This window comes from Halichoerus grypus, chromosome 14 (genome assembly GCF_964656455.1).
Source record: "Halichoerus grypus chromosome 14, mHalGry1.hap1.1, whole genome shotgun sequence".
NCBI classification, from domain to species: Eukaryota; Metazoa; Chordata; class Mammalia; order Carnivora; family Phocidae; genus Halichoerus; species Halichoerus grypus.
In genome coordinates, this window is record NC_135725.1 from 67,926,268 (window position 1) to 67,953,082 (window position 26,815).

At 39.1% G+C, this 26,815-nt stretch overlaps 1 protein-coding gene across 4 annotated transcripts in view; it reads left to right on the forward strand.

Annotated features, from left to right (window-relative positions):
• The first annotated feature begins 1,974 nt into the window (after positions 1–1,974).
• The window catches only part of FSD1L (fibronectin type III and SPRY domain containing 1 like), a 65,056-nt gene continuing 40,215 nt past the window's right edge, over positions 1,975–26,815 (forward strand). For 2 of the 4 annotated variants that reach the window (XM_036111431.2, XM_036111433.2), the window contains exons 1-4: positions 1,975–2,217; positions 18,195–18,290; positions 20,991–21,122; positions 25,214–25,315. In XM_036111431.2, the coding sequence (XP_035967324.1) occupies positions 2,203–2,217; positions 18,195–18,290; positions 20,991–21,122; positions 25,214–25,315 (345 nt within the window). In that variant the 5' untranslated portion in view covers positions 1,975–2,202. Of the gene's footprint in view, positions 2,218–9,334; positions 9,448–18,194; positions 18,291–20,990; positions 21,123–25,213; positions 25,316–26,815 lie in introns of those variants that run through there. The other 2 variants (XM_036111434.2, XM_078061546.1) reach the window with 2 other exon arrangements.

Sequence of the window (26,815 nt, forward strand, 5' to 3'; positions counted from 1 at the left end):
CAGATTCTCTGGACCCTCATGCCAAAGTTTCCGATTTCGTTAGTCTGGGGATGAAGGTTGAGAATTTGCCCTTCTAACAAGTTCCCAGATGGTGCTGATGCAGCTGGTCTGGGGATTACATTTGAGAACAGTGGCTTTACTTTATTAGTAAAGCTACTTTTGAAAATTTCCAAATTGACTTGGCTGTGAAAAGATCAGTACAGAAAAGGCAAAGGACTTGCCCATAGGCCAGAAGCAGCGGGAGTGGGTTGGGGGTGCAGACTGAATGCCCAGCCAGGTGAGTACTGCTGCCAGAAAGCCCGGATAGGCAGGGGAAGACAGAAGTCACAGCCAGAAGAGACAGGAACAAGGGCAAGCGGAAGGCCTGAGTGAGCTGGGCAGGGAAGTCAGTCTGCCTGAAGAAATAGAGATCTGGCAAGGGCAGCAGTCAAAAGGGGCAGAGCTCTTGTCCAAAGCTGCAGGCTCCTGGCTGGGCTGCAGGGAAAGAACTAGAGGAGTGAGGAGGCAAGGAGCCAGGAGTGAGCTCCTGGGATGTGACCTGTGACAGTATTCTGGCGATCACATTTCAGCAGCGACTTGCTGTCTCCAAAGCCTCCTTCTGTCTCCTCCTGTGGTTATACCTATCGGTCATAAAGTGTCCAGGGGTTGCCCTCTGAAGTAAAGTCCTTGCAGCAAGAGAACTGGGGACAGCACTAAATGCTGTTTCTTGCCCTTAATGATGTGTCCCACAGCAGAAGGCAGGGACAGGGCTAGGGCGCTCACAGTCCTGCAGTTTGACCTCTAATGTTCTGCCATCCCTAGGCTGCATTTCTCCCTCACGGGAAACTGACTCAGCTGCAGTGAGTACGCAGTGCGGAGAAGGGCCTTCATGCTTGCAGCCCTGCACTAGAGGCTGGCTGCTTGGCTGCCCATTGCTCCTCATGAAATCGGGGTGGCTTGGATAGGAGGTTCCTTTCCCTTGATACCAAGAGACGGAGCATCTCTCTGCAAGTTTGCATGCCATTACTCCTTTCAGCCGTGGGAGCAAAACTGTGCACATAAGCCCTCCCTGGGCCCTGCCTTCAAGCACTGTCCACTTAGCTTGAGCCAAGTCCCCGTTTTCCCTTTTGTGCCCTTCGTCCTGTTTCTTGTACATGTCTGTCCAGTAAAAAAAAGGATTTATTGAGTGCATACTAGATGGCAGGCCCTGTGCTGCGGATACAGATCGAAATGGAGGATTGAGGCCTTTCTGTTTGGGGAAGAACATTTTCAAGCCCACCTCCCCTAGCTTTCTACAGTCTGGATGGTCCCTTCAGGCCAGACTGAGCAGGTTCTAGCTCCGCACCAACAACTATAATTTACTGGTCATTAATTATGTACTGGGCACTTCAAATCCGTTATTTTATCCTCACAACGCTCTGCAAAGTCAGCATTATCAATCTTATTTTAAGGAAGATGAAATAGGACCAGGGAGAGTGACTTGCTCAGAATCACAGCACGATACCCACGAGGGCTCTCTGGGAAAGGTCTACTAGGCTCCACTACCTGTGTTTCTGCCACGTCCCTACAGGCCTTTCCCATGCTTCCACTGCATCCTCTACCCCAGCCCTTTCCTTTTCACCGGACAGTGGGCCTAGTCTAGCCTGGCTGCTCCTGGGCAGCCAGTGTCAGGGGTGCTTTAGATGCGTGCAGGATGGAGAGGCGGCTGATCTATCTCAAGTGTCAGACCTTACCTTCCCCTGCCCTCCCCACGGGCCCGGCTGCTGGATGCCCAGTGGTCCATTGCAAGGCCTGCAGCGATAGCGCGCGTGCTGGAGGAAAAATGATGCGGGAAGGAAGGAAAGCTTCAGTCAATGGACCCGCGGCACTAAGGGCCGAGCACTCCCTGGTTTCCGCCCCTCCCACCCAGCAACGGACACCCTCCACCCCATCCCGTCCCACGGCAGCGCGCATGCGCAAGGCGCTCCGGGCGCCCTCCCTCCTGCGGGCCGCCCTTTCACCCTGGCAACCGCGGCGCGACGACGGCGCGCGCGCGGGCTGGGCGCGGACCGGGCGGGGCCGGGCGGCGCCGGTGCAGGCTGAGGCTGAGGCTGAGGTTGAGGCTGAGCCGGCGGTGGAGGAAAGCGGTGGCCGCGGGGACGGTGTTGGCGCGCCCGACTTCCGTCCGCCTCGCCGCACGATTTTTCGACGCGGTTTCGGGCCCAACGGACCTCGTCCCTGGCCATGGACTCCCAGAAAGTAAGTGGGGGAAGGAGGCGCGGGGCTGCAGAGGTTGGGGGGAGGGTGGGCGGGGCGCCCGGGGCCGGGTGGGCGGTGGGCGTGCGGGGCTGGCCCGGCCAGGCGGGCTGCGGCGGCGGCGGAGGGCGAGGCTGTCGGGTCCCCCCACCCTCCGCTCCTTTCCCCGTGAGAGCAAAGCGGCGCCCGCCAGGCTGCGGGGACCGCGCCCGGTGACTCAAGCTGGCCTTTGGCCCTGGGCCCTGCCTCCTGAGGGGAAGAAGGGAGCTGTCCCCATTTCTCAGTCATTTTGTGCAGCGCTCTAGGCCCCCTTTGATTCTCGAGCCTCCCCGCATGCGAGCGCCGGTGTATCCCTCCTTAGCAGAAAGCGAGGCGCACGGGGTCTACCTGCTGACGCCGAAGCTGATGCTCCTTTCTCGACTCAGCCGTCTTTCTTGGCCCAGTACGTACTGCTTTAGGTCAGGAACCACATCTCCGCGCCCCCCGCTCCCACCCGCCTCGTGACCCGTTCGGAAGCAGGTCTTGGTGTTTAGTGTTAGTTGAACTGGGAGAAGAGACAGCAGTCCCACCCTCTTCGACTGGTTTGTTGCTAGTCACAGTTTCCTTAACGGTTGGTGTGGCCTGTTGTATACTTTCCGAACAAGTTAAAGAGAGGATATACAGAACTAGTAATTTCAATTAAGGAAAAAAAATGTTTCGAGAACATAGCCAGTGTTTTGAATACAATTAGAGTTATGAATATTCAGTCATAATCCCTGTATAGAAATCAACCACCCCTGTTCTCTTTGTTAGATGATAGTAACTGAAGTAGAGGATAGTATAGGAGGCGAACACAAGTGTTATTAATAATGTAGCAGGGAAAAACAAGGGCATATTCAAGAGGCCATTATTTTCTATTATTAGATGGAAAGCACTGGAAAAACTTACTAGAACAGTGTTCACCTCCTCAAGGAGCACTGGGGACACGGGAAAATCGTGTAGTGATGTGTTAAGCATTGACTATTATAGTATTTTATTAAAGTTCATATGAATTAATTGTATGCGTGCATCTTGAAACTCAATTGGGTATGCTCAATTTTCATTTCCATGACTATTAGACGTATGTAAAAAATTACATTTTGTGTATTTTGAGTATATATATGTTTAAAACATGTCTGCCTTGGGGCGCCTGGGTGGCTCAGTCGTTGGGCGTCTGCCTTCAGCTCGGGTCATGGTCCCAGGGCCCTGGGATCAAGCCCCGCATAGGGCACCCTGCTCGGGGAGGGGCCTGCTTCTCCCTCTCCCACTCCCCCTGCTTGTGTTCCCTCTCTCGCTGTGTCTCTCTGTCAAATAAATAAATAAAATCTTTAAAATAAATAAATAAAACATCTCTGCCTAAATGGGTAAAATATTTCACAGCTTATTTAACTTTTCAGTTAAAAGTCATATGATAGCTGAATGGGTGTTGTTAGTTCTGGGCAAGTGGAAGGGCAGAGACTTGGGTTCCATGCTGCTATTTACTGGCTCTGTGATACTGAGCAAATCACTTAACTGTGATTAATCTATTTCCTCGTTTATGCAGTGAAGTAAGAATATTTTATAGAGTTACTGTAAAAATCAGGTAAAATAATTCGTTATGAAAACAAAGTGTTTTAAAGTTTACAAAGACAAGGTACTAAAATACTCTATGTGTTGTAAAATATAATTTTAAAGAGTATTTTAATATGGATCATCTTATTTTGCCGGGGCATGCATTATCCCTCACTTCAGTAAGGACTCGAGTTGGCATTTGTGGCTCCTGCAAGGTCCTACCACTAGCCATGAGACTAAGATCTGAACTTATTTGGTCTCATTCCACACGGTGTTTTTGAGTAGCTACAAGTACCACGAGCAGTTTCCCCAGAGGTCGCAAAGAATTAGGTGTTCTTTGTGGTAACTTTGAAAATCAACTTCTCAATGTTAGAAAATGTGTTGAACTTCATTTCATTTGTTGGTATCAAATAATATTTCTAATAAAAAACTATTTTCTTCTATAGCTTAAAACGAGAATCTGGTGTTAATGCTTATAACCAATTTATTGCTATGAATTTTAGCATCTTTTTCTCAGGAATTACTGCAGAATCAATTATATACCTCAACTAATAATGAACTGTGTATTTCTTTTTAAGTAGTACACCCCTGGCATGATTTTTCTTCCTTGTTATAAAATGTTACAGTGACCAGTGCCTGGGTGGCTCAGTGGGTTAAGTGTTTACCTTTGGCTCAGGTGGTGATCCCAGAGTCCTGGGATTGAGCCCTGCATCGGGCTCCCTACTCTGCTGGAGAGTCTCCTTCGCCCTCTACCCCTCCCCCCGCTTGTGCTCTTGCTCTCTGTCATGCTCTCTCTCTCACACACTCTCTCTCAAATAAATAGATAAAATAAAAATAAAATAAAAAGTTATAATGAAAATAACAGGGATGGTACTTTAGTCATTGTAAGGAAAATGGTAAGGTACTGCAAGTGGCAAATGGTGAGGATGGCTTGAATGTACACCTATTCGTAAGGCACTGGGATTTGGGCTTTAAATTATTAGGAGGATGGCTTTGGAGCCAGGTCTCCAGTCTTACTACCAACTAGGAGCTGAATGAGCTTGGGTAGTTTGCTGTGTGTCTCTATTTTCCCATCTATAGAATAGAGATAACAATTGTACTTACCTCAAAGGGTTATTGTGAGGATCATGTTAATTTTTAAAAATGCTTGGTCCCTAGCACACATTAAGTACTGTTGGCTCTTGTTATGAATTTCATAATCTCAACTTCAAAATAACTTTCTCCTTTTGTTGATAATTTGTATAACTATTTTTCTAATCCAATCTACCATTTTTAACCTTTGTCCTTAAGTTTTAAAATATGTTTTCTGTTCTTATATCTGTAATAAGTGATTTCAAATGGTGGTGTCAAAGAAGAGTTGTTAAATCCTAATTGAAAGAGGATTGGGAGTTCTGACTCATGCAGTCTGACAATAGGGGTTAAGTTAACTGGACAGTCTTACAGAAGCTTGATGGTGGCTAGTCAGCAGATGGATTAGCTTGACCAGCTGCTTTTTTGTCTGTGAAAATAACTTGGACTTCAGTGTTGTGTTAGCAACAGATGCTCTGTTTGAGTAGGGGAAGAAAACATAATTGCCTTGGGTATGTAAGGCATACTGTTGGATACAGAAAACCACAGTATTATCTCCTAGAAATAAACAGAAGGATTTTGTTTATATCGAGTTTCTGGGACACTTTTGCGAACAGGATGTGTTATGGATAGGTGGCTTTGTTTGATACTCAAACCTTTTGATTATGTCCTTAAGTGGTTTTAAGATAAAATCCCAAAGGTTTCTGTACCTGATTAAATGCGTATGTTCAAAGAAACCAATGAAACAACAGACATTTACACCTTTCTAGAATCTTGGCCCTTAGAATTTGAGTTTAAGGTTTTGCACAGGAGATCATTTGTGTTCATAGGGGTTCCTGTTTCTAGGAAAGGTACATGCTGTAGGATAATAAAGGTGGAGAGGAAGGGGGAGAGGTTGCCAAGAGCATACATTGTAAATTGTTTGGTTTCTCCCACTTTTTCCTGCATATTCTTTACTTTCTACTTGGAAAGTGGTAGTGACAGGTGAGGGTTGACTACGCAAGACTGGACAAATGTAGATTGGGGAGACTGAACTGAATAGGGGGAGTTTTATTTTTTACTTTATATTTTTTTCTTCAAGATTTTATTTATTTATTTGACAGAGAGAGACACAGCAAGAGAGGGAACCCAAGCAAGGGGAGTGGGAGAGGGAGAAGCAGGCCTCCCGCGGAGCAGGGAGCCCAATGTGGGGCTCGATGCAAGGCTCGATCCCAGGGCCCCTGGATCATGACCTGAGCCGAAGGCAGACGCTCAATGACTAAGCCACCCAGGCGCCCAGAATAGGGGGAGTTTTAAAGCATGACAAGCTGTAGCAAGTAGCTGTATACACATGGCTTCCTTATCCCAGTTTCCTCCTCTACTCTGGTATTTGCTCTTCTTTTCCTTCATATTGTACCTTAGCAATTCAGAGACCTCCACCATATCCAGAAAACCAACCATTTTCATGTTCCAAAATTACTTCTTATTCTCAGTCAAAAAAATATTTCCTAAAGAAAGGAAAGAAAAATGAAGTCAGCATCCCTAACCCCTGTGTTGTTCAAGGGCCCTTGATGAGTATTGTTCTGCATCCAGTATTGTGTTAGACTGCTTTAAACCCTCATGATAGCTCATATTCCAGTTGCACATCTATTGGAAAACCAAACTCAGAGGCTAACTGACTTCTTCAGGGTTGCACACTAGCAAGTGATAGTCTGAATTTAAGCCCGGTCTTTCTTCACAGCCCAAGCTTTTTTCATTACCACTCTTCTTTCCTGAATCCTTTGTCTTTAATGGTGATATGAGTAATTAAAATTTAAGATGTTAATAGGAATGAATCCCTATAGTTTTTTTTTTTTTTTTTTTAAGATTTTACTTACTTCTTTGCGAGAAAGAGAGAGAGAGAGAACGCTCGTGCATGTGCGCAGGAGCAGGGGGAGGGGCAGGGGCAGATGGAGAAGGAGAAGCAGAGCCCCTGCTGAGATAGGAGTCTGACCTTGGGCTGGATCCTAGGACCCTGGGATCATGACCTGAGCTGAAGGCAGACGCTTAACCGACTGAGCCATCCAGGCGTCCCTATAAAGTAGTTTTTTTTTTTTTTAAAGAAGCTAATTAAATCTAGTGAAGATAGTTGATAGAAAGTAATAGAACATGATTTATATAAAACCCTGGAATTTGGTCTGTCTTGATGCCCTGATAAAATCATTATTTTTCTAGTGTGTGTATATGTGTGTGTGTGTGTGTATCTGTATCCCCTCTCTCCAGCTCTTTTTCTTTTTTGAAGGAGGGTCTTAGCTTTCTAAAGTAGAGCCGTGAACAGGAAAGTACAAGTGGAGTTTTATATACCCTACCCAAATGCAACCGCAGTCATTCCCATGGAATGGATCAAAGTAATCTGGGATATACAGGCATGAGGTACCCTCTTCAAAGGACCGTACTGACATACTCTTGATCACTATATTTAAATACAGATATGTTCATTTTTTTGAACTTGGGAGTTTTAAAAAATTGGAAATAACAGTTGACCCTTGAACAACACAGGGGTTAGGGGTGCTGACATGCCCCCGACACAGTTGAAAATATGCATATAACTTTTGACTCCCCCAAAACTTAACTACTAATAGCCTACTGCTGACTGAAATAGTAAACTGGAAGCCTATGGGTAACATAAACAGTCATTTGGCATACATTTTGTATATGTATCATATGTTGTATTCTTATAATAAAGTAAGCTAGAGAAAAGAAAATGTTAAAAAAGTTATAAGAAAAGAAAAATATATTTACTGTACTGAACTGTAGAAAATCCATTTATAAGTACACTGATGCAGTTCCAACCCAGGCAGTTCAGAGGTCAATGGTGAAGCAGATTCATCCATCCATCTTTCTTTCTTTCTTTCTCTCTTTTTTTTCTTTCTCCTCCTTTCTTTTCTTTCTTCCTTCCTTCCTTCCTTCCTTTCTTTCTTTCTTTCTCTCTCTCTCTTTCTTTTTTTAATTTTAATTTTAACACAGTGCTTCTTTGCAATGCCTGACTGAATGTAAGCAGGATTATTCATGCAGTAAACACATATTGAATGTTTGCCATGGTGATAGATAATCCACTCCAACCTAGGGTGGATAATATTTTAAAGTTGGTAGATTTTATCTCCAGCTTTCTTTTTGTATGTTTTACATTCTCAGTTGGCACTCTTTCTCATTCTCAGTTGGCACTCAGAGCCACAGGGTTCTGATAGAACCTGGTCTTAGTTATTGATATTTGTTGATTGATAGCTAATTATATTTTGAGCTAATTTATAACAAGGTGTTAGCACTGTGTACTTTTGTTACATTATAAATATAAGTAATAAAAAGCTTATTGTAGGAAAATAGGAAATATAGATGAAAATAAAATGAAAATCACCCATAATCCTGCCACCCAGAGATAACCTGTTTTAACATTTATAGTATTTCATTCCAGTTTTTTAAATGTAGATAGAAACTTATGAAGACTATGGTATCATGCTATGGTAATACTGCTTTATAGTTTGCCTTTCACCTAATATAAATCTTTTATCGTGTTAGTATTATTCTACACTTAATTCAGAATTCTTTGTATGGATGTATTGCTTGGTTTTAATTTTTTTTAAGATTTTTTATTTTTTATTATATATATAGAGAGAGTACAAGCAGGGGGAGCGGCAGGCAGAGGGAGAGGGAGAAGCAGGCTCCCTGCTGAGCAGGGAGCCTGATGTGGGGCTCGATCCCAGGACCCCGGGACCATGACCCGAGCCAAAGGCAGACGCTTAACCGTCTGAGCCACCCAGGCGCCCCTATTGCTTGGTTTTTAATCAGTACTCTTTGGTGTATATTTATGTTGGTCCCAACCTTCTAGTGTTATAAATAACACTGAGATGAACATCTTGTAGCCAAGTCTCTTGGTATACCTTAAATTATTTACTTAGAATAAATTTAGTAGAAATGGAATTATTGAGTCAATGTTTCTAAACTTTTAAAAATCTTTTGGTATGTATTGCCAAGTTGTCCTTCAGAAGGGTTGTTAGTTTATACTAACCCCTATCTTCATTCCTACTGCACCTCCCTCAGTTAGATGGTGGGACCTCTGGTTTCTTTGGCTGAATATGAGCTTCCTAGACTTCAGTGAATGGAACAACCAGTTCAAAGGTCACTGTGCATGGATAAGGCTTCTTTAGCTTGTCACTCGTTATATTTCTTCAAATCCTGGGTGGGAGAGTACCTCTTCTGTCCTGATGTCTTACAGCTGGGCTCAGGGTTTAAAGGCAGAATTCCCTACCAGGTCTTTTACTAGATTTTTTTCCTGTGGATCACCTCAGTTGCCTCTGTAAATAGGTAGTGTTAAGAGAGGGCATGGCTTTCTACCATCTAGCTATTTATGATGATCAGATTCCTGAATTCCTCAGCAATATATAATTCTCCTTTTTTAGCTCTTCACATAACATCTGAGCAAATACTTTTTTTTTAATTTTAATTTTTTTTTAAAAGACTTTACATATTCATTTGACACAGAGAGAGAGAGCGAGAGAGAGCGCGCTAATGGGAAGCAGCAGAGGGAGAGCCCGATGCAGGACTCGATCCCAGGACCTGAGACCATGACCTGAGCCGAAGGTAGACGCTTAACCGACTGAGCCACCCAGGCGCCCCTCTTTTTTTTTTTTTTTTTAAGATTTTATTTATTCATTTGACAGAGAGACAATGAGAGCAGGAACACAAGCAGGGGGAGTGGGAGAGGGAGAAGCAGACTCCCCGCTGAGCTGGGAGCCCAATGCAATGCGGGGCTCCATCCCAGGACCTGGGATCATGACCCGAGCCGAAGGCGGACGCTTAACGACTAAGCCGCCCAGGTGCCCCTGAGCAAATACTCTTATTTGTGTTGCCAGAGCTATGGGGAGCTGGTGAGATTCTGGTTGTCTAGCTTATCAGCTGGATAGAACTTTGTGGAATTTAACTCTTGTTACCTAATTCAAAGGAGAAGTCTATGGTGTGGTGTGATGCAAGTGGCATCATTCCTGGTGGCATTAGGATATTTTCCAGGAATGTTGTATCCTGGTTTCATTGATCCCCTTTGCTCTGATTGCAGAAATCCTATGCTTGTTTTGTACACTCCACGGCAGTGTAAGCAGCCTAGGGTGGTATAAAAGTACAGGCAGCTTCCTAGATTTGAATTGTGACTGCCACTTGATAGCTGTGTGATCTGAGAAAATTTCTTAACTTCTTTAACCTTCCTTTTCTTCAACCATAAAATGCAAAGACTGATAGTACTTTTTAAAAATCTGTTGTGATGACTAAAAAGATACTCCATGTTGACAGTTTAGCACAGTTCCTGGCACATTGAAGGTGCTTAGTGTATACTACTGAAATTTACCATAAAAATAGCTTGACCCTCTTAAATGGTAGATTGGCTAGTGATATTTGCTGTGATTATAGATTTGTGTATTTCAGCGGTCTGGAATACTAATGTAGAATTTGAATCAGAAATCTCTTGGTGTGAGTAGATGCTGGTGGGAAACACAGGTGTCAGAGTGTTTCTCTAATTATGACCACATGGTCATTGAGGTCCTCAGATTCAGACTAGCATATAAACCTGGGTATCATGGTTTTCTGCCACTGGTTCTAAGAACAGGAAGTTTCTGCACCGTAATTTCAGGGGCTGGTTGCGCTGGATAGTTTTCAAGTAAGTAACCCAAGCTGGCAGTTTTTTGTTGGATGTAGCAGAATTAAGACTCAGCATTTGAATTTGTCATCTTCACATATATTAAGCTAAAACCAGTAGAACCATGCCATTTCAAATGTTGGAAGTCATCATGTTCTCACATGTATAAGATGATATACTTGAGGTAAGGTTGCCCTTGTATCTGGCAGGGTGGTACCTGTTACAATTTGTTGATCAGTTCTAGTTTTTACAATCTTGAAGTAAAATCTTAGTCTTTTTGGTGCCCTTAGATATTCTTTTCATGTACCTCTGATCTTTATTTTAGGTAGTACAGTGTAATAATTAAGAGCAACAGACTCAGGAGTCAGACTGCCTTAATTTGAATCCAGGCTGCCACATTTTAGCGCTGAGATCATGGGCAAACTATCATTTAACTTCTCTGTACCTCAGCTTCCAAATTAGAAAATGGGGATAATAATAGTGTCCTACTTCATAGGATTCTTGAGAGGATTAAATGAATTAATATATGTAAAGAGCTTAAAATGGTGCTTGGCACTTAAGAGTATAGAAGTGTTATTTATTATTTTGCTCGGAGGCTATTGTGCTTTTACTTCATATGATTTATTGTGACTATAAGCATAACATTAAGCTATGCTCCTTTGAAGAGGGTACCTCATGCCTTGTACATCCCAGCATCCTAGATTTTTGATCCATTCCATGGGAATGATTGCAGTTGTGCTTGGCTGGGGTGTATACTCCCCCCCCCTTACTTTTTTTGGTTTTTGTTAGCAGAGCACTTACCTTAGCCTATTTCCCTAGTCAAGTAATTGACAGGCTCAATCTTGATATAGTTGTTTTATTTTTGAGATCCTGGTAACTGTGGATCTTGACCAAAGGATAATGGCTGAGATTGCCTGTGCACCTTCCTTTGGAGATATATGTCGTATATATTTTACTGTGATCCAGCAGAATTGGTATTTGGCAAAGCATATCTTCAGACCTATATCACCTAGAACCCTTAGTCATGGCCACCTGAAGTCTTGCAAAATATAATTATGTTGGAAGGTGATGGGAGACTTGAGGCCTGAGATGAAATCTGAGACTCTTGTAGGCATCCTTTCACAATGATAGAATCCCACAGAGCAGATGTCTTCCTTCATCATCAGGGTTTTATAATAACTGAGGCTAATGTATTATCACACTGAGCTTATTCCATACATACCTTTTTGGAACTTGTCTTAATGATGGAACTTTTTTTTTTTTAAGATTTTATTTATTTATTTGACAGAGAGAGACACAGCGAGAGAGGGAACACAAGCAGGGGGAGTGGGAGAGGGAGAAGCAGGCTTCCCGCTGAGCAGGGAGCCTGATGCGGGGCTCCATCCCAGGACCCTGGGATCATGGCCTGAGCCGAAGGCAGACGCTTAATGACTGAGCCACCCAGGCGCCCCAATGATGGAACTTCTTTTAACAATACATCATGTATATGTTTTAGAACAGTGCTTATAGGCAGAGGAACTGATAGGTGTGAGGGTTCCCAGGTGGGAAACAAGGCATGTTAGAAATAAGGCTACGCAGTTGGAATGCAGCAAGGAAGAAGAAATCTGGTGTGAGTTGAAGCAGGAGAGGTAGGCAGTGGGAAGATCATGCAGGGTTTTACAGATTATGTAAGGTTGTGTTAACAGGTCATGTTAAAGATTTTCAGTTTTATCCAAGGACCAGTGGAAAGCCATTGAAGACCAACTATTAAGCAGGAAGAGTGATGCTATCATATTATTCTAGCTGCAGTATACAGAACTGGTTATTGGGGAGAAAGAATGGATCACAAGCCAGTTAAGTTTTCCAAGTGTGTAAGTTGAGATATGATATTGACTAGTACTAAGATAGTAGTAGTGATTATAGAACGATTTAGGAAGTAAAATTCACGTAGAGAACAAACGAAAGGAGAGGATGTAATGATGATGGCCTAGTTTCTGATTTTGCAGCTAGTACCACGATTTGCAGAGATAGAACACTAGAGAAGGGCTCTGGTTTAGTGGGGGACGTTATGACATGTTGAGTTTTGAACTGCTTGTGAGACATCCAAGTGGAGATTCCAAGTAAGCAGTTGGATGAAAATGGTCTGGAGCTCAGAGGAGAGGCTCTGTATCTGATGGTGCTCCGATTATGCAGAGCTTACATTACATCATTGAGGCTTTTGGCTTTGTGCTTCCTCCTCAAGTTCTTTATCATTGCTGTGTCTCCATTATAAAAGCTATTGATTAATTGTGGAGGCCCTAAAGGGATAAAATGGGGTAGAAAACTCAAAAGGATTATGTATCTTTTCTTTAAAACTTTAAAATTCTTTCTCTAAGTTTCTGAATATAGATACCCTGCCCTGGCATGTTGCCGGCCATATTTAGAAAACACTTTAACAAAATTATGTTGGATTTGATACCTATTCTTCTAGCCCCCTGTTGCATACCTTTTATATATTAGGCACACACTATCCCTGTATACACCTCTTCTCTGAGTCCTACCACCTACAGAAAACTTTAGCTGCGTAGCACATACACAAGCTGGAGTTAAGTTTCAGAACTCAGTTCATGGAATCCTAATCCTTTAGTTTTTATAAGTTTTGGTATTGGTGGTGGTACTTAAATATTTTGGTTACTTGCAATTTGTTTCCCAGTTCTGCTCAGCTCCAAGTTCCTTAGTTCTTTCTGTCTTCATGCCATTTTCACCTTTAGTCTAGCCAGTCCCTGTTCTTGTGAAGACCAGAATGGTTGAAGCCCTGGTCCCCTAGATAATTTATTTCTCATCCCTTCCTGATGAACTTCCACTATAGGAGAATACTAAATGTGAGTTCTTAATTATAGTCTTTTGCAATTGATCATTCTCTCCAGATTAAAGGGCAAGTGGCTTCAGAGCTTCTGGAGCCCTTCAGCAGTCTATCCTTGCAGAACTTACAGGATACCTTCCTTTCTTCTTAGAAAAGCTTAGGGTAGAGGCAGCACTTTATCTGTATTAGCTACCAAGGTCACATTGGTTGCTTTGGGTTCTGACTCTTAGTCATCTGGATGATCGTTTCTTCTGCAGCCATGTTTTCTTTTCTTTTTTAAAAAAATTTTATTTATTTATCTGAGAGAGCACGTGAGAGAGTGAGCATGGGGCAGGGAGGGCAGAGGGCGAGGGAGAAGCAGACTCCCTGCTGAGCGAGATCACTACCTGAGCCGGAGGCAGACACTTAACTGACTGAGCCACCCAGGTACCCCACTGCAGTCATGTTTTCTAATACATTTGGTAGCTGTTAAAATACAGGTGACCTTAAATGCTGAGGCTCCAAAGCCCTCTACAGCTGGCTTGTCCATTTGTATAGCATCTCAGTGGTGTATATTACAGCAAAGGCTCCAAAGCTCTCCTTACCTAGAGATTGGAGTAACACCCCCACCCTGAGAATCTCAGACTCCAGTCTTTGTTACTTCGGCAGTAAGGTAAGCTGTTTTTCTCAGGATGTGGGCCCTTTATTTAGGTGTTCTGTGGTAGTCCCTCATTCTGTACTAGAACTCCCAGTGAAGTGCAAAATGTGAGCCATAAAGCGTTTTCTCTTCAAAGAATGAGATGATGTTTCCCTGAAATAGTATATCAGCCTTTAAAGACCTTTCCTTCCCCACCACTTTCTGGGGGAGTATGGTATTTTTAAAGACTTAGGTAATTCATATAGAATACCATTACCCCAAAAGCTTTAACACACAGATCATAGGGTTTCTTTCCAGAAATATTGCCAATAACACTTCATGGGCCAATACAAATTGAGAAAGGTCATTTTTCATTTTCTGGTGATAGCAGAATTTTCAATGAATGAAAGGGGAATAGTCTTTACCATTAGATTTTTTTTTTATAGTCTTTAACCATAAGATTAACTGTAATCTCAGGGTATTATATCTTGGAGTTTTGGGGCAGTACCATACACGAAGGATCCTGATGATTAAGTTTGTATAACTTATATGTCAGCTTTCTTCAGGTGCAGCTTTGTTTTTGTCAGATACCAACCTTGACATGGACTTTTAAGTTTTTTCCAACCAAAACCAATGAGCAGTATAAGTTTTACAGGAGAGAAGAGTAGCTTTCTCTTGTTATGGTATTAGAGGGATCCTGAAAGGAGAGCTGCTTATGCCTTGGTTTGTTTGTTTGTTTGTTTGTTTTTGAGAGGTGGTAATATTATAATATTACTTTTCCATTTCTAAAGGTAATATTTACATAAATAAAAACTGAGAAGTTAGTGAAATTCTGGTAAAGGAATTTGGTTGTAACATTTTAGCTTATATTCACATACAGCTATTATAATTCAGGAATCTGGCATATGGTAAACATATATAGAAATTCTGGTATTCCAAGAAAAAAATTCAGAAAGCTTTTGTTTATTATTAACTGCAAATTAAGCAGATCTGTATAGTCTCTTTGCCCTCCCTGTCCCAGTCTTAGAAACATATGGACTATTTGTATGGTTTAGGCCTCTAAAGCTATGTCCAGTATGGTAGCTTTGAGCCCCATTTGGTTATTGAGCACTGGAAATGTGACTCATTTGAATTGAGATGTGCTGTAAGTGTAAAATACACATCAAATTTTGAAGACCTAGTACCAAAAAGGAAGGAAAGAAGGAATTTGGTAATTGTTAAATTTTGATTACATGTTGAAATAATATTTTGGATCAGTTGGGTTAAGTAAAATATTAAAATTAACTTCACTTAAGTTTTACTTTTTTGATGTGGCTACTATTTGGCCCTCACTATATTTCTGTTGAATGTTGCAATTGGTAAAGGCTGTATTCTTCCCTCTAACATTACTGTGAGAACAGAGTCTAATAACTTTCAGTAGGTGGGTAACTTTTTTTTTTTTTAAGATTTATTTATTTGAGAGAGGGAGGGAGAGAGAGAGAGAGAGAGAGAGAAAACAAGTGGGGGGAGGGGCAGAGGGAGAAGCAGACTCCCTGCAGAGCAGGGAACCTGACTCGGGACTCAATCCCAGGCCCCTGGGATCATGACCTGAGCTGAAGGCAGACGCTTAACCAACTAAGCCACCCGGGCACCCCAGTAAGTAGGTAACTCTTAAGAGTATAAAGGATTTAGCTTGAAAACTTTAATAAAAATTAAAGCATTTAGATGTTTTTGACTATACCCAGTAAATAGCAGGGAGCTTTAAAATGGTAGGAGGCTTCTCATTAAAATGTTTGGAGCTTAGAGGTTACCTAGCTGAGACAAATAGGCTTTAGCTATCTCCAAAGAATTTTTGCTGCAGAATTCCCGAAATACAGAGTTTGTTACTAAATTTAGACAAAAAATAAAAGTGGAAAGCTGTTTTGTACTAGGGAGGTTTTTTGGGTTTTTTTGTTTGTTTTGTTTTGGCTCTGAACTAGTTCTGCCTTTTTTATATACCAATGCTTCACAGTTTTTTTGTGAAATTTCCTTCAGTGTTTATTGAACTCACATATATCCTGGTGATTGAAATTTAGTTACTGAGTTGAATTCATTGGGCCTAACGCCTCCTTTTCATGGGATAAAATTTCTCCTAGAAGACTTTTCATTTTTACTTTGAAGTTCACGAGTATGCTTAGCACTGGACAGAGCTTAACCTCAAGCAATGATTCTCTATTATGGAAATTCTAACAGTTTTATGTCATGAAGAGTCTTAGCAAACCAAAATTTTAAAAGAATATATAATTTATTGTATGGATATTTCATATGATGGGCAAATTGGTTAGACTTAGAGACAGTATTCTAAAGAGGTAAACTGCATGGATTTTGGAGACAGAGCATAATTTTTAACTTCCTAGCAGTTACTACCATTTTCTCATCTGTACCATATGGATGTGGACCCCTGCCATTAGGAGCGATAAAAAGGGAGGCAGCTGTAGTCCATTTACCAAAAAGAGCCTAGGCTCTTTTTTTTCTTTTTAAAGATTTCTTTATTTATTTTAGAGAGAGAGAGCAGGAAATGAGAGCAAGAGTCAGGGGGCAGAGGGAGAGAGGGAGAGAGAATCCCAAGCAGACTCCTGCTGAGCCCAACCCGGGGCTCGATTTCATGACCCCAAGATCATGATCTGAGCTGAAATCTAGAGCCAAACGCTCAACTGAGAGAGGCCAGTCTTAATTGAAGCTTACTCTACACAGACCAGTGATTGTGCAGAACCATTTTTACTCTTCTATTGTGTTTTTAAATAGATATAGAACCAACCTTGGATGAATAACTCGAAGACTAAGTCCACTGCCCTCCTTTTCTACATCCCTGTACTACCATTCTTGCCCCTACAACTATGCCCACTCCTACCCCAAGTCCCAGCTTCATTCTGGCCCTCTGCTGGTTGTCTTTGTATTCAAATCTTGGTGCACCTGTTTCTGGGAGGAACACCAACAGGATAAACAGCTAACTCTTGGTGTTAATCTTCTTTCATAGCATAATTTCATTGTATTATTATACTAAAATACCACCAGCGGTGAGGATGGGAAGAAATAGTATAGGTAAGTGAATACAGCAGAGAGCCCTAGGCAGCCTCAGGGATGGTGATAATACCTCCTTATCTCCAGGGATTCTTGTGAGAAATGAGAACTGTTGTGATTATTTTTAATTTTTTACTACTATAAGGCCTTATGAACATTTATTAAAATATTATCCCTTTATCAGTTTATTTCCTGAGCTCTTTATATATAGCTCTTTATCAATGTCCGATTATATTTTGAGGAGAACCTTTATCACAAAGTGATTTAATAATGTTTATTAAACATTATTTATTATTAAATTATTTACACTTGTAAGTGCTTACAGAAACAAGGCTTGTGCTTCTGGGAAAATTATAAAGTACAAGTACTTGCATTTGATTTTTACTGAGAATACAAGTACCTTGTATGGATTTTGCTATTACTACCCATGAAGAGTTACTGAACAACTAGACCTGTGCTGTCCAATATGACAGTACTTGTCACATGTGGCTATAAAAAGTGAAAATAATTAAAGTTAAAAACAATAAACTCAGTTCCTCAGTTCTGTCTACATTTCAAGAGCTCGTTAGCTTCATATAGCTATTGACTACCACTTTGGACAGCCTATATAGGATATATCCATCATAGCAGAAAATTTTATTGTACAGCACTGAGCTAGAGAGTGTGGGAAGATTAAATAACCAAGTGTTTTATTTAAATAGGAAGCACTATCAAAAAGTCTGAGGTATTTGCTACAAAAATTACTTATTTATGGGTTTACAGCATCTGTAAATATTGCAATGAATATTATAATTTTAGCTACAAATTTATCTACTTTCATATTTCTAAAGTGTTTTTTATTTTTATAAATAAATAAAATGTCAACTTTTACTGCCTCTTTGTTTTTCTTCCTTATAGCCTAATATCATATTAGAAAGTTCCATTTGTTTTTGCAACATTTAAGGATTTGGTTTTATTCCTTGGCCCTGGCCCTGTGACCTAAAATAATACTATTAGTATTAAATAATATTGATCATCTTCAGTATGAACGGTATGGTGGTGATTAAATTGTACCCTAGGAATAAGAGGTTGTAAAACAGCACAAATACATATCCCATCTTTGGAAATTTAACAATGAGAAACTTTACATTTCTCCTCTTATATGGTTTGTTTAGAGAATTGTTATGGTTTATAATTCTCTTATTAAAATATCATAATGCTAAGTGTTTTTCTTGTTTTAATCCTAGGAAGCTCTACAAAGGATCATTTCAACCCTGGCAAATAAAAATGATGAAATTCAGAACTTTATTGATACACTAAATCAAACACTAAAAGGAGTTCAGGTATTAATCTTTTTAAAAATGTTTGTGTAATATGTCACAATGAATGATTGTTGGGCCAAATCAGAAGTATAAATATACTACATTAACTCTAGATTATAAATTAAAGGAGGTGAGAGTAAGGTTTTTCTTTTATTTATTTAAATGCATGTGCTTTTTTTTTTTTTTTTTTTTTAAGATTTTATTTGTTTGAGAGAGAGAGAGAGCATGCACGCACAAGTGGAGGGGAAGGACAGAGGGAGAGGGAGAAGCAGACTTCTGGCTGAGAAGGGAGTTTGATGCGGGGCTAAATCCCAGGACCCTGGGATCATGATCTGAGCCGAAGGCAGACACTTAACCAACTGAGCCATCCAGGCGCCCGCCTCAAGAGTAAGGTTTTTAAATGGTAGATAAATAAAAATGTTTTCCTTACTATTTCTGTACTGTCAGTGGAAAGGTCAAATAGTAAGGAAAGAAGAAGACTGCAATAGTAGTTGGTAGGGAATATTATAGTGCTCACTTTTGACCCTTTCCATTGTAGATTTGTCTTTTGTAATTCCAATTAAGAACAAATTATATTTTTTTGGAGTACTGGGAAGTTAACCATTTCTTTTACAATAAATAGTGGAAGGAAAATGTGGATGGTAAGAGGTCTGCTTATAGAACTGGAAGAAAGTAAAAAATAAAAGTAAAAAAGTGCCTAATGAGAAAGAGGAATACTTAAGGAAATGGTCCCAGGTTTGGGGAGATAATCCATACTGTATGTAATCAAATGTTGATGAATATGCCTTAGTGAATTTAATGGTCATTTTTTGGTGAAGTAAACAAGATTTATAGGACACTTGTTGACAGTAAATCCTTTTCTATGGTTTTTGTTTGAACCTAGGTTATTGCTTGGGTCTTGACCTGTTAAACCTTATGGTCCTTGTATTTCCTTTACTTCTGAATTTGTTGTAATTGAAGTTAGTTGATTAAGATCTTCACCACTTTAACTGTCTTTCCCAAACTATTTTACTGGAAAATTTGGTGAATCTATGAATCCACTGTCTTTAAATAAGCAAAGCTAGTTTTCCTAAGGCTCTTGATCTATATATAAGAGAATCATCACATTTGACATCTGGAAAAAGAGACTGTGAGCTAGCCCAAACAATTTTTCTGGTTAGTAAATTATTAGTATTCTACCTTAGAATCCAGAAAAAAAATAGAGGGGGAATTTAGCTACATTCTTGTTCCTGGAGATGGGAGCATAAGAGGTAGTAGGCAAGAGACTGTAAGGATGTGCCCATTGGTTTGAGTAGTCCATTCTCTTTTTACTGATGAGTAAACTCTGAGGTCCAGGAATTTAAGTGGCTTGTCCGAGGTCACACTGTTACTAAGTGGTTAATGCGAGATTTGACTTAGGTCCTTTGCCTACCAGACTGCACATTTCTTTTGCCACAGCTTGTTCTTTATCACTGTAAGTCAATTAGTAAAATGATTAACACCACTTTTGGTAAGACTCCAGTGAGGTGATGTCTGGCTTTTATAAAAATTAATAAGCAAAAGGGGCACCTGGGTGGCTCAGTCGTTAAGCTTCTGCCTTTGGCTCAGGTCATGATCCCAGGGTCCTGGGATCGAGCCCCGCATTGGGCTCCCTACTCTTCTGGAGAGTCTGCTTCTCCCTCTCCCACTCCACTGCTTGTGTTCCCTCTCTCGCTGTATCTCTCTCTGTCAAATAAATAAATAAAATGTTTAAAGAAAAATTATAAGCAAAAGATTGGTTTATGTTATTACAGTAGATTCTGCATATTCTCTTAACCAGTGCCAATTCTCTGAATTGAATGATTCATCTAAATTGAAAAATGCCTAACATAATTTCTTCTGTGTCATAATTGCTGCAAGTGTGGGATATTGCTTATCTAGAGATTTCACACATATTTTAAGTTATTGTTGAAATACCAGCATCTTGCTGAATTGAGGCAGTGAGGAACTCTGGGAAGTCAGCAGGCTTGAAATGCTTTATTGATTCTACCTCCGGTAACTAGTTGTGTGGCTTTGGGCAAGTCACCTTTCTGTATTTTAACTCCTAAAATTTAGGAGTTTGACTACAAATTCTAGTCAGTAGATGACTTCTGAGGTTCTTTCAAGCACTAAAATTCAGTGTTTGATAAATCTCTTACATCCAGTAAGGAATTGCTTGGTCTTTTAAGTTCTGTAATATCTTATGTAAATGCACTGGTTTAGACAACCTGAAAGATTTTAAGATTTCACAAAATTAGCCCCGTCCCTGTATGTGCACACTATTCTTCAGTTATGGAATCAAAATCTCTGGAATATTTTTATTAAAATGCACCATCGATGATTCTGATGCACAACAAGGGTCACGAACCACTGGCTTAGGGTCTGCCTTGGAACCGGAAGGTCTGGACAAGTTGGCATCCTTAAAACAACCTTTCACGTTGTCTTGTGGAAACAGTGGTCTAAAAGGTGAAAAGAATATGGGCTAGTCCATAAAAAGCTGCTTAACTCACAGCATAACTGCAATAGTGCTGTCAGCATTAGCAGCCAGCTTCTAGGGTTTACTTATTTTTAAAGCCTATGTCACATACTAGAATTTTGTTGTTTATATGATTTTAGCCTGAGGTAGTTTATACTGTGAATCTGTTTTCTCCTTTGCTAAGCGTGTCTTTTAGTTTTCCAGTGTTTGACAGCTTCAGTAAAATCATTGTTTTGTTTATTAAACAGGAAAATTCTTCTAACATACTTTCGGAGTTAGATGAAGAATTTGATAGTTTATATTCTATTTTGGATGAGGTGAAAGAAAGTATGATTAACAGTATCAAGCAGGAACAAGCTCGTAAGTCACAAGAGTTACAGGTGAGATCACTTAACATATTTAAATATGAATAATTTTAGTCTAATACTTGATTTATTGACAGCAAAAATGAGTGAATTTCTGTGAATAACTACTTTTATCTTCTAGAAAAATGATTATTAACTTTGGTTATAGATATCTTGTTTTTTCTTAATTGTGATAAAAACCCAAGATTTACCCTTATAACCATTTTTAAATGTACAGTTCAGTAGTGTTAACTCTGTTGACATTGTTGTGTAACAGATCTCTAGCACTTTTTATCTTTTAAAACTGAAATTCTATACCCATTGAACAACAACTTCCTGTTTGCCCCTTACCCCACACTTGGCAAACACCAATGTGTTTCCATGATTGTGATTATTCCAAATACCTCATATAAGTGAAATTATTCAGTATTATGGCTCAGGTCATGGTCTCAGGGTCCTGGGATTGAGCTCCGCGTCAGTCTCTCTGCTCAGCGGTGAGTCTGCTTCTTCCTCTCCCTCCTGTGATCTCTCTCACTTTCATTCTCTCTCAAATAAATAAATAAAATCTTTAGAAAAAATGAGATGTGACCTATAACATTATGTTAGTTTTAGATGTACAATGTAATATTTTAGTTTTTATACATAGTGCAAAATGACCACCAGAGTAAGTCTAGTTGACATCCATCACCACAGTTATACGTTTTTTTCTTGTGATGAGAACTTTTAAGATCTACTCTTTTTTTCTGAGACTGTTCACAAATTATTGCTTTAAATGTATGTCATATATTTTTTTCATCAGTTTCAGAGGTAGAATTTAGTGATTCATCAGTTGCAGATAACACCCAGTGCTCATTACATCAGGTGCCCTCCTTAATGCCCATCACCTGATTATCTCTTTCCCCCACTCACCTCCCCTTCAGCAACTCTCAGTTTGTTTCCTATAGTTAAGAGTCCCTTATGGTTTGCCTCCCTCTCAATTTTCATCTTATTTTATTTTTCCTTCCTTTCCCCTATGTTCATCTGTTTTGTCTCTTAAATTCCACATATGAGTGAAATCATATGGTATTTGTCTTTCTCTGACTGACTTATTTCGCTCAGCATAATACCCTCTAGTTCCATCCACATCATTGCAAATGGCAGGGTTTCATTGTTTTTGATGGCTGAGTAATATTCCACATCTTCTTTATCCACTCATCTGTCAGTGGACATCTGGGCTCTTTCCATAGTTTGGCTGTTGTGGACATTGATGCTATAAACATTGGGGTGCACGGGCCCCTTCGAATTACTGTGTTTGTACCCTTTGGATAAATACCTAGTAGTGCAATTGCTGGGTCATAGGGTAGTTCTATTTTTAACTTTTTGAGGAACCTCCATACTGTTTTCCAGAGTGGCTGCACCAGTTTGCATTCCCACCAACAGCGTAAGAGGGTTCCCCTTTCTCCACATCTTTGCCAACATCTGTTGTTTGCTGAGTTGTTAATTTTAGCCATTCTGAGTGGTGTGAGGTGGTATCTCATTGTGGTTTTGATTTGCATTTCCCCGATGCTGAGTGGTGTTGAGCATTTTTTCATGCGTCTGTCGGCCATTTGTATGTCTTCTTTGGAGAAATGTCTGTTCATGTCTTCTGCCCATTTCTTGATGATCATTTGTATCTTGGGTGTGAAGTTTGGTAAGTTCTACTTTCTTAGCAATGTTTAAATATACAGTACAGTAGGGGCACCTGGCTGGCTCAGTTGGTAGAGCATTCGACTCTTGAACTTGGGGTCTTGAGCTCAAGCCCCACAATGGGCCTGGAGCTTACTTTAAAAAATATATACAGTATATTATTAATTCTTTTCACCATGCTGTATATTACATCCCTAGGACTTATTTTATAACTGGAAATTTGTACCTCTTGACCACCATCACCCATTCATCCATATTTTTAAATTTTTTGGTAGTAGCCATCTTAATGGGTGTGAGATGATACTGTTTGGAAGTGGTGACTGCAAAGATGTTAGGACCATTTTCTCTTCCTGTATCATCACTTGAGATCTTCGTGTTTTCCAGTGATTCCATTGTTTTCTTTTTTTCCTTTTTTTTTTATTGTACATCCAATTATCCTTTATAACTCTTAATACTTGCCTCTCAATGCCACAAAATTTTGGCAATTTTTTTTTTCATAGGAATAGTGATCTAGGGGAGATGAAGAGATACTGAGATGACAGTAGGCTGCAAAGTAAGACTGAGTTGTTGAAATACAAGCTTAGTGAACATAACTTCATTGTTGTGTTATGATTCAAAGGAATAGCTAGGATGGTATCAGCCTAATGGTAATTCAAACCATAAAGCTTTTTTGGGATAGTTTAAAAACCAATTATTAAAAAGAATCACAACTTGGCTACCAATGCCATTTCTTTCTTTAGTTGGAGACAGTAGAACATCTGTGTTCTTTTGGGTTCATAAACTTGATAGCATGTTGTTTTCATTAAAATTTTATCACTCTAAATAACTGACAAGTTACTGCTCTTTAAATTATATTCCTTTGTACCCTTTTTAAAAACTTTTCCTCTTGACTTGAAAGCAAATTCATAGCATTTTCTTTCTTTTTTTTTTTTTTTAAAGATTTTATTTGAGAGAGAGCGTACCCGCAGGGGGAGGGGCAGAGGGAGAGGGAGAGGGAGAAGCAGACTCCCCACTGAGCAGGGAGCCCCATATGGGGTTCCATCACAGGATCCTGAGATCACGACCTGAGCCAAAGGCAGACGCTTAACCAGCTGAGCCACCAGGTGCGCCCATAGCATTTTCTTAGAATAAGATATTTTATCTTAAACTTTGACCTCAGATTGGATTCTTTCACTTTAATAGTTTCTTGAGATATATTGCTTATTTTTTTTGTTATTTTTTACTTTAATATACTACATTAACTTAGTCTCCCCTAGTGATCCTGTGTAGACCATTTGTAGCTACCATTTTGTTCTCAGTGATTTTGCTTAAACTTTTCATAAAGCTCTTATACAAATGGGATATTTCAGATGGTGGTTTGTTAATTATTCTTTGGAACTCATAAGAGGAACACTAGGAATAGTAGTATTTTTAGGAAATTGTGGTTAGGTTCTTAGAATAATACATGAAAACCTATTTTAACCCAAAATATGGCAAAATTATTCTCCTTTTCCAGAGATATAACACATTCAGAAACCAATAAAATGAGCCATAGTTTATCCTTAGTGCTGATCTTAAGGGATACCTAAGTAGATTTGAATATGGAATAGATAGTAGTAAATAGATACTAATATTCTGAAGAAGAACCTTGGGTACATTAAAAAACTTAGAAATAGATCTGTTTCTTTGTTTAAAGGTATCACTAACAATATTTTTGCACGACTGGGCTTAGTTTTAGACCACAGATGATAGAGTGACAGAGAACTGAATAAGAAAGACGACTGGTACATGAAATTAATACATCACTCTAACAGGGCACATCACTGTAACAGTTACCATCTTTTGTTCCTCTTTATTCTTTTTGAAATCTTGGCACTTGCATTTGTGATTCCTATGTTATCCAATTTTGGAAACTATAAATTAGCATTTATGGTAGTATGTATTACTTGAGTAATATGATGAATGGAGTACTAAAATTGTGCTCAACTGTATGTACCTGTAACTTGATTCATAAACTTTAGTTTAAATTGTTAAATATCATCAAGAAACCTAGTCTTCATTTATAGAGGATGTTTTCTGCAGATGGATTATTTTGATATTTTAATTTAAATTGTTGATAGTTAAAAAAAATAAATTGTTGATGGATTTCTGACAGCCCTGATTGAGAAAAATCTGTAAGTAAATTTGACCTGAACTATTTATAATTGCTTTATTTTGTGTTGTGTTTTTAAATGATGACTGTATCTGTATCTGTAGGCAATTAAGCTATTTTGGACAAATTATGGAAAGACGTTAAGTACAATATAAAGGACAGTTAAAATTTGTTACATATATGACTAGTGAATATGTTATTTTAATAGCTCCCTAAAATATTTTTTGTTAAGTTTTTGCTATTAAAATTGTAAGTTCATTATAACAGTATATATTTAAGGTTCTCATGGAAATAGGAAATTTTATTTTAAAGATTTATTATTGTTTTTTAGAGTCAGCTCAGTCAGTGTAATAATGCCTTGGAGAACTCGGAAGAACTACTAGAATTTGCAACACGGTCACTAGATATAAAGGAACCTGAAGAATTTTCAAAGGTATAAAAAAACCAGCCAAAAAACCTAAACTAGCCACTTAAATAGGAGAACCTTATTTTAAAAAATGATGTTTTCCCTTTCAGTTTTGGATTTATTAAGTCATTTCTAATAAAAAAGTCTTTGTATTTCTTAAGTAAAATGCTATCCATTTATTACAAAGTGGACACCTGGATGTATGTGTCTTTAGGGTCATGAACAAATTATTTAATTTCTCTTTAATGCTTTATTCAGATGAATCAAGTTATTTTCCTTTTCAGTTACATCCCAATTATTGGTCATTTATTTTAAGGGTACTTGTGTATTTTAGCTGAGTCATACCTTTGTTATAAATATTTCATGACTAAGGAAAGAAGATTAATATTGCTATTAACATTCTTAAAAATCTAGTTTTATATTCCTTTCCTTCTTTGAGCTGATTGGGAAAACATCACTTGATGCATATGAGCACTGTAACCTAGTGAAGTTTGCTATTAAATTTATTATTAAATGTCCCACTGTTTAGTGTAATTTTTTGAATGTTTTATTAAGATATGAAAATGTAGGTTCTTATTTGAAGGGTATGTTTGGTATGAAGTATAAACAGTAGAATAATAAGACTGGTAATGTTTTAAGCTAAATCCTGGTATTTAAGAGATTCTGAATTCTAGATTCTAATTTTTATTTTAACTAGAGTCATTTTTAAATGATTACCAAATTATCAAATCAAATCTCTATTTGATGTAGAATATATTAAAAAATGGTGTGAGAGAAGTGGCAGCTTGAGCTATATAATTAGGAAAATATATATTGTGTAGTAATCTTAGCAAGGTAAGATATTTGAGTTTGATATTAATCTCTTGGTCTTTTTGGACTATGTAGTGAATTTCATTAGTCTTAGAAAGGTGGCTTTATAATCCATTTGTGTTCATCTAATACTTTAATTTCATGATTTTTCTGTGAACTTGAAGGTAGAAAAATCTTCCTTGAGAAGATAACATTTGGTGGCTTACATCCCTGCATTCTGAAAATGAATTTTAAAAATTGGTGCCTTTTAATGAAATGAATCAAAACAAAAGTTCTTTTGCTACAAATCCGTGAACTAATTAATCCTTGAATTTAGAGGTAGATTGTAAGTAGGTTCATCTTTGCACTTGGTAGGACTTGCTATATATAGGAATTATGAGGAAAATGTATCATACTTAAGTACTTTAGAAGATAGTTATCCATCACCTATTCAGAGGACTTTTATGGGATAACCTCAAATATCTGGAACATAGGCAAAAAAAAACAAAGTAAAAAATATCTTGAGTCATCAAAATTAGTGTCATAGAGTTTATGGGCAGGAATTCATTTTCTTTTTTCATGATAGTTTCTCAGAATCTAGTGACTATTATATACATGGTGCTACTAAATTTTTAGTTTTTTCTTTAGTTTCCTTGTCGTTAACAGAGTCCCCTTCTAGTGGAGTGGGGCAGCTGTTAATGACAGGCATAATCATAGCAGCAAGAATTAACTGTTGAG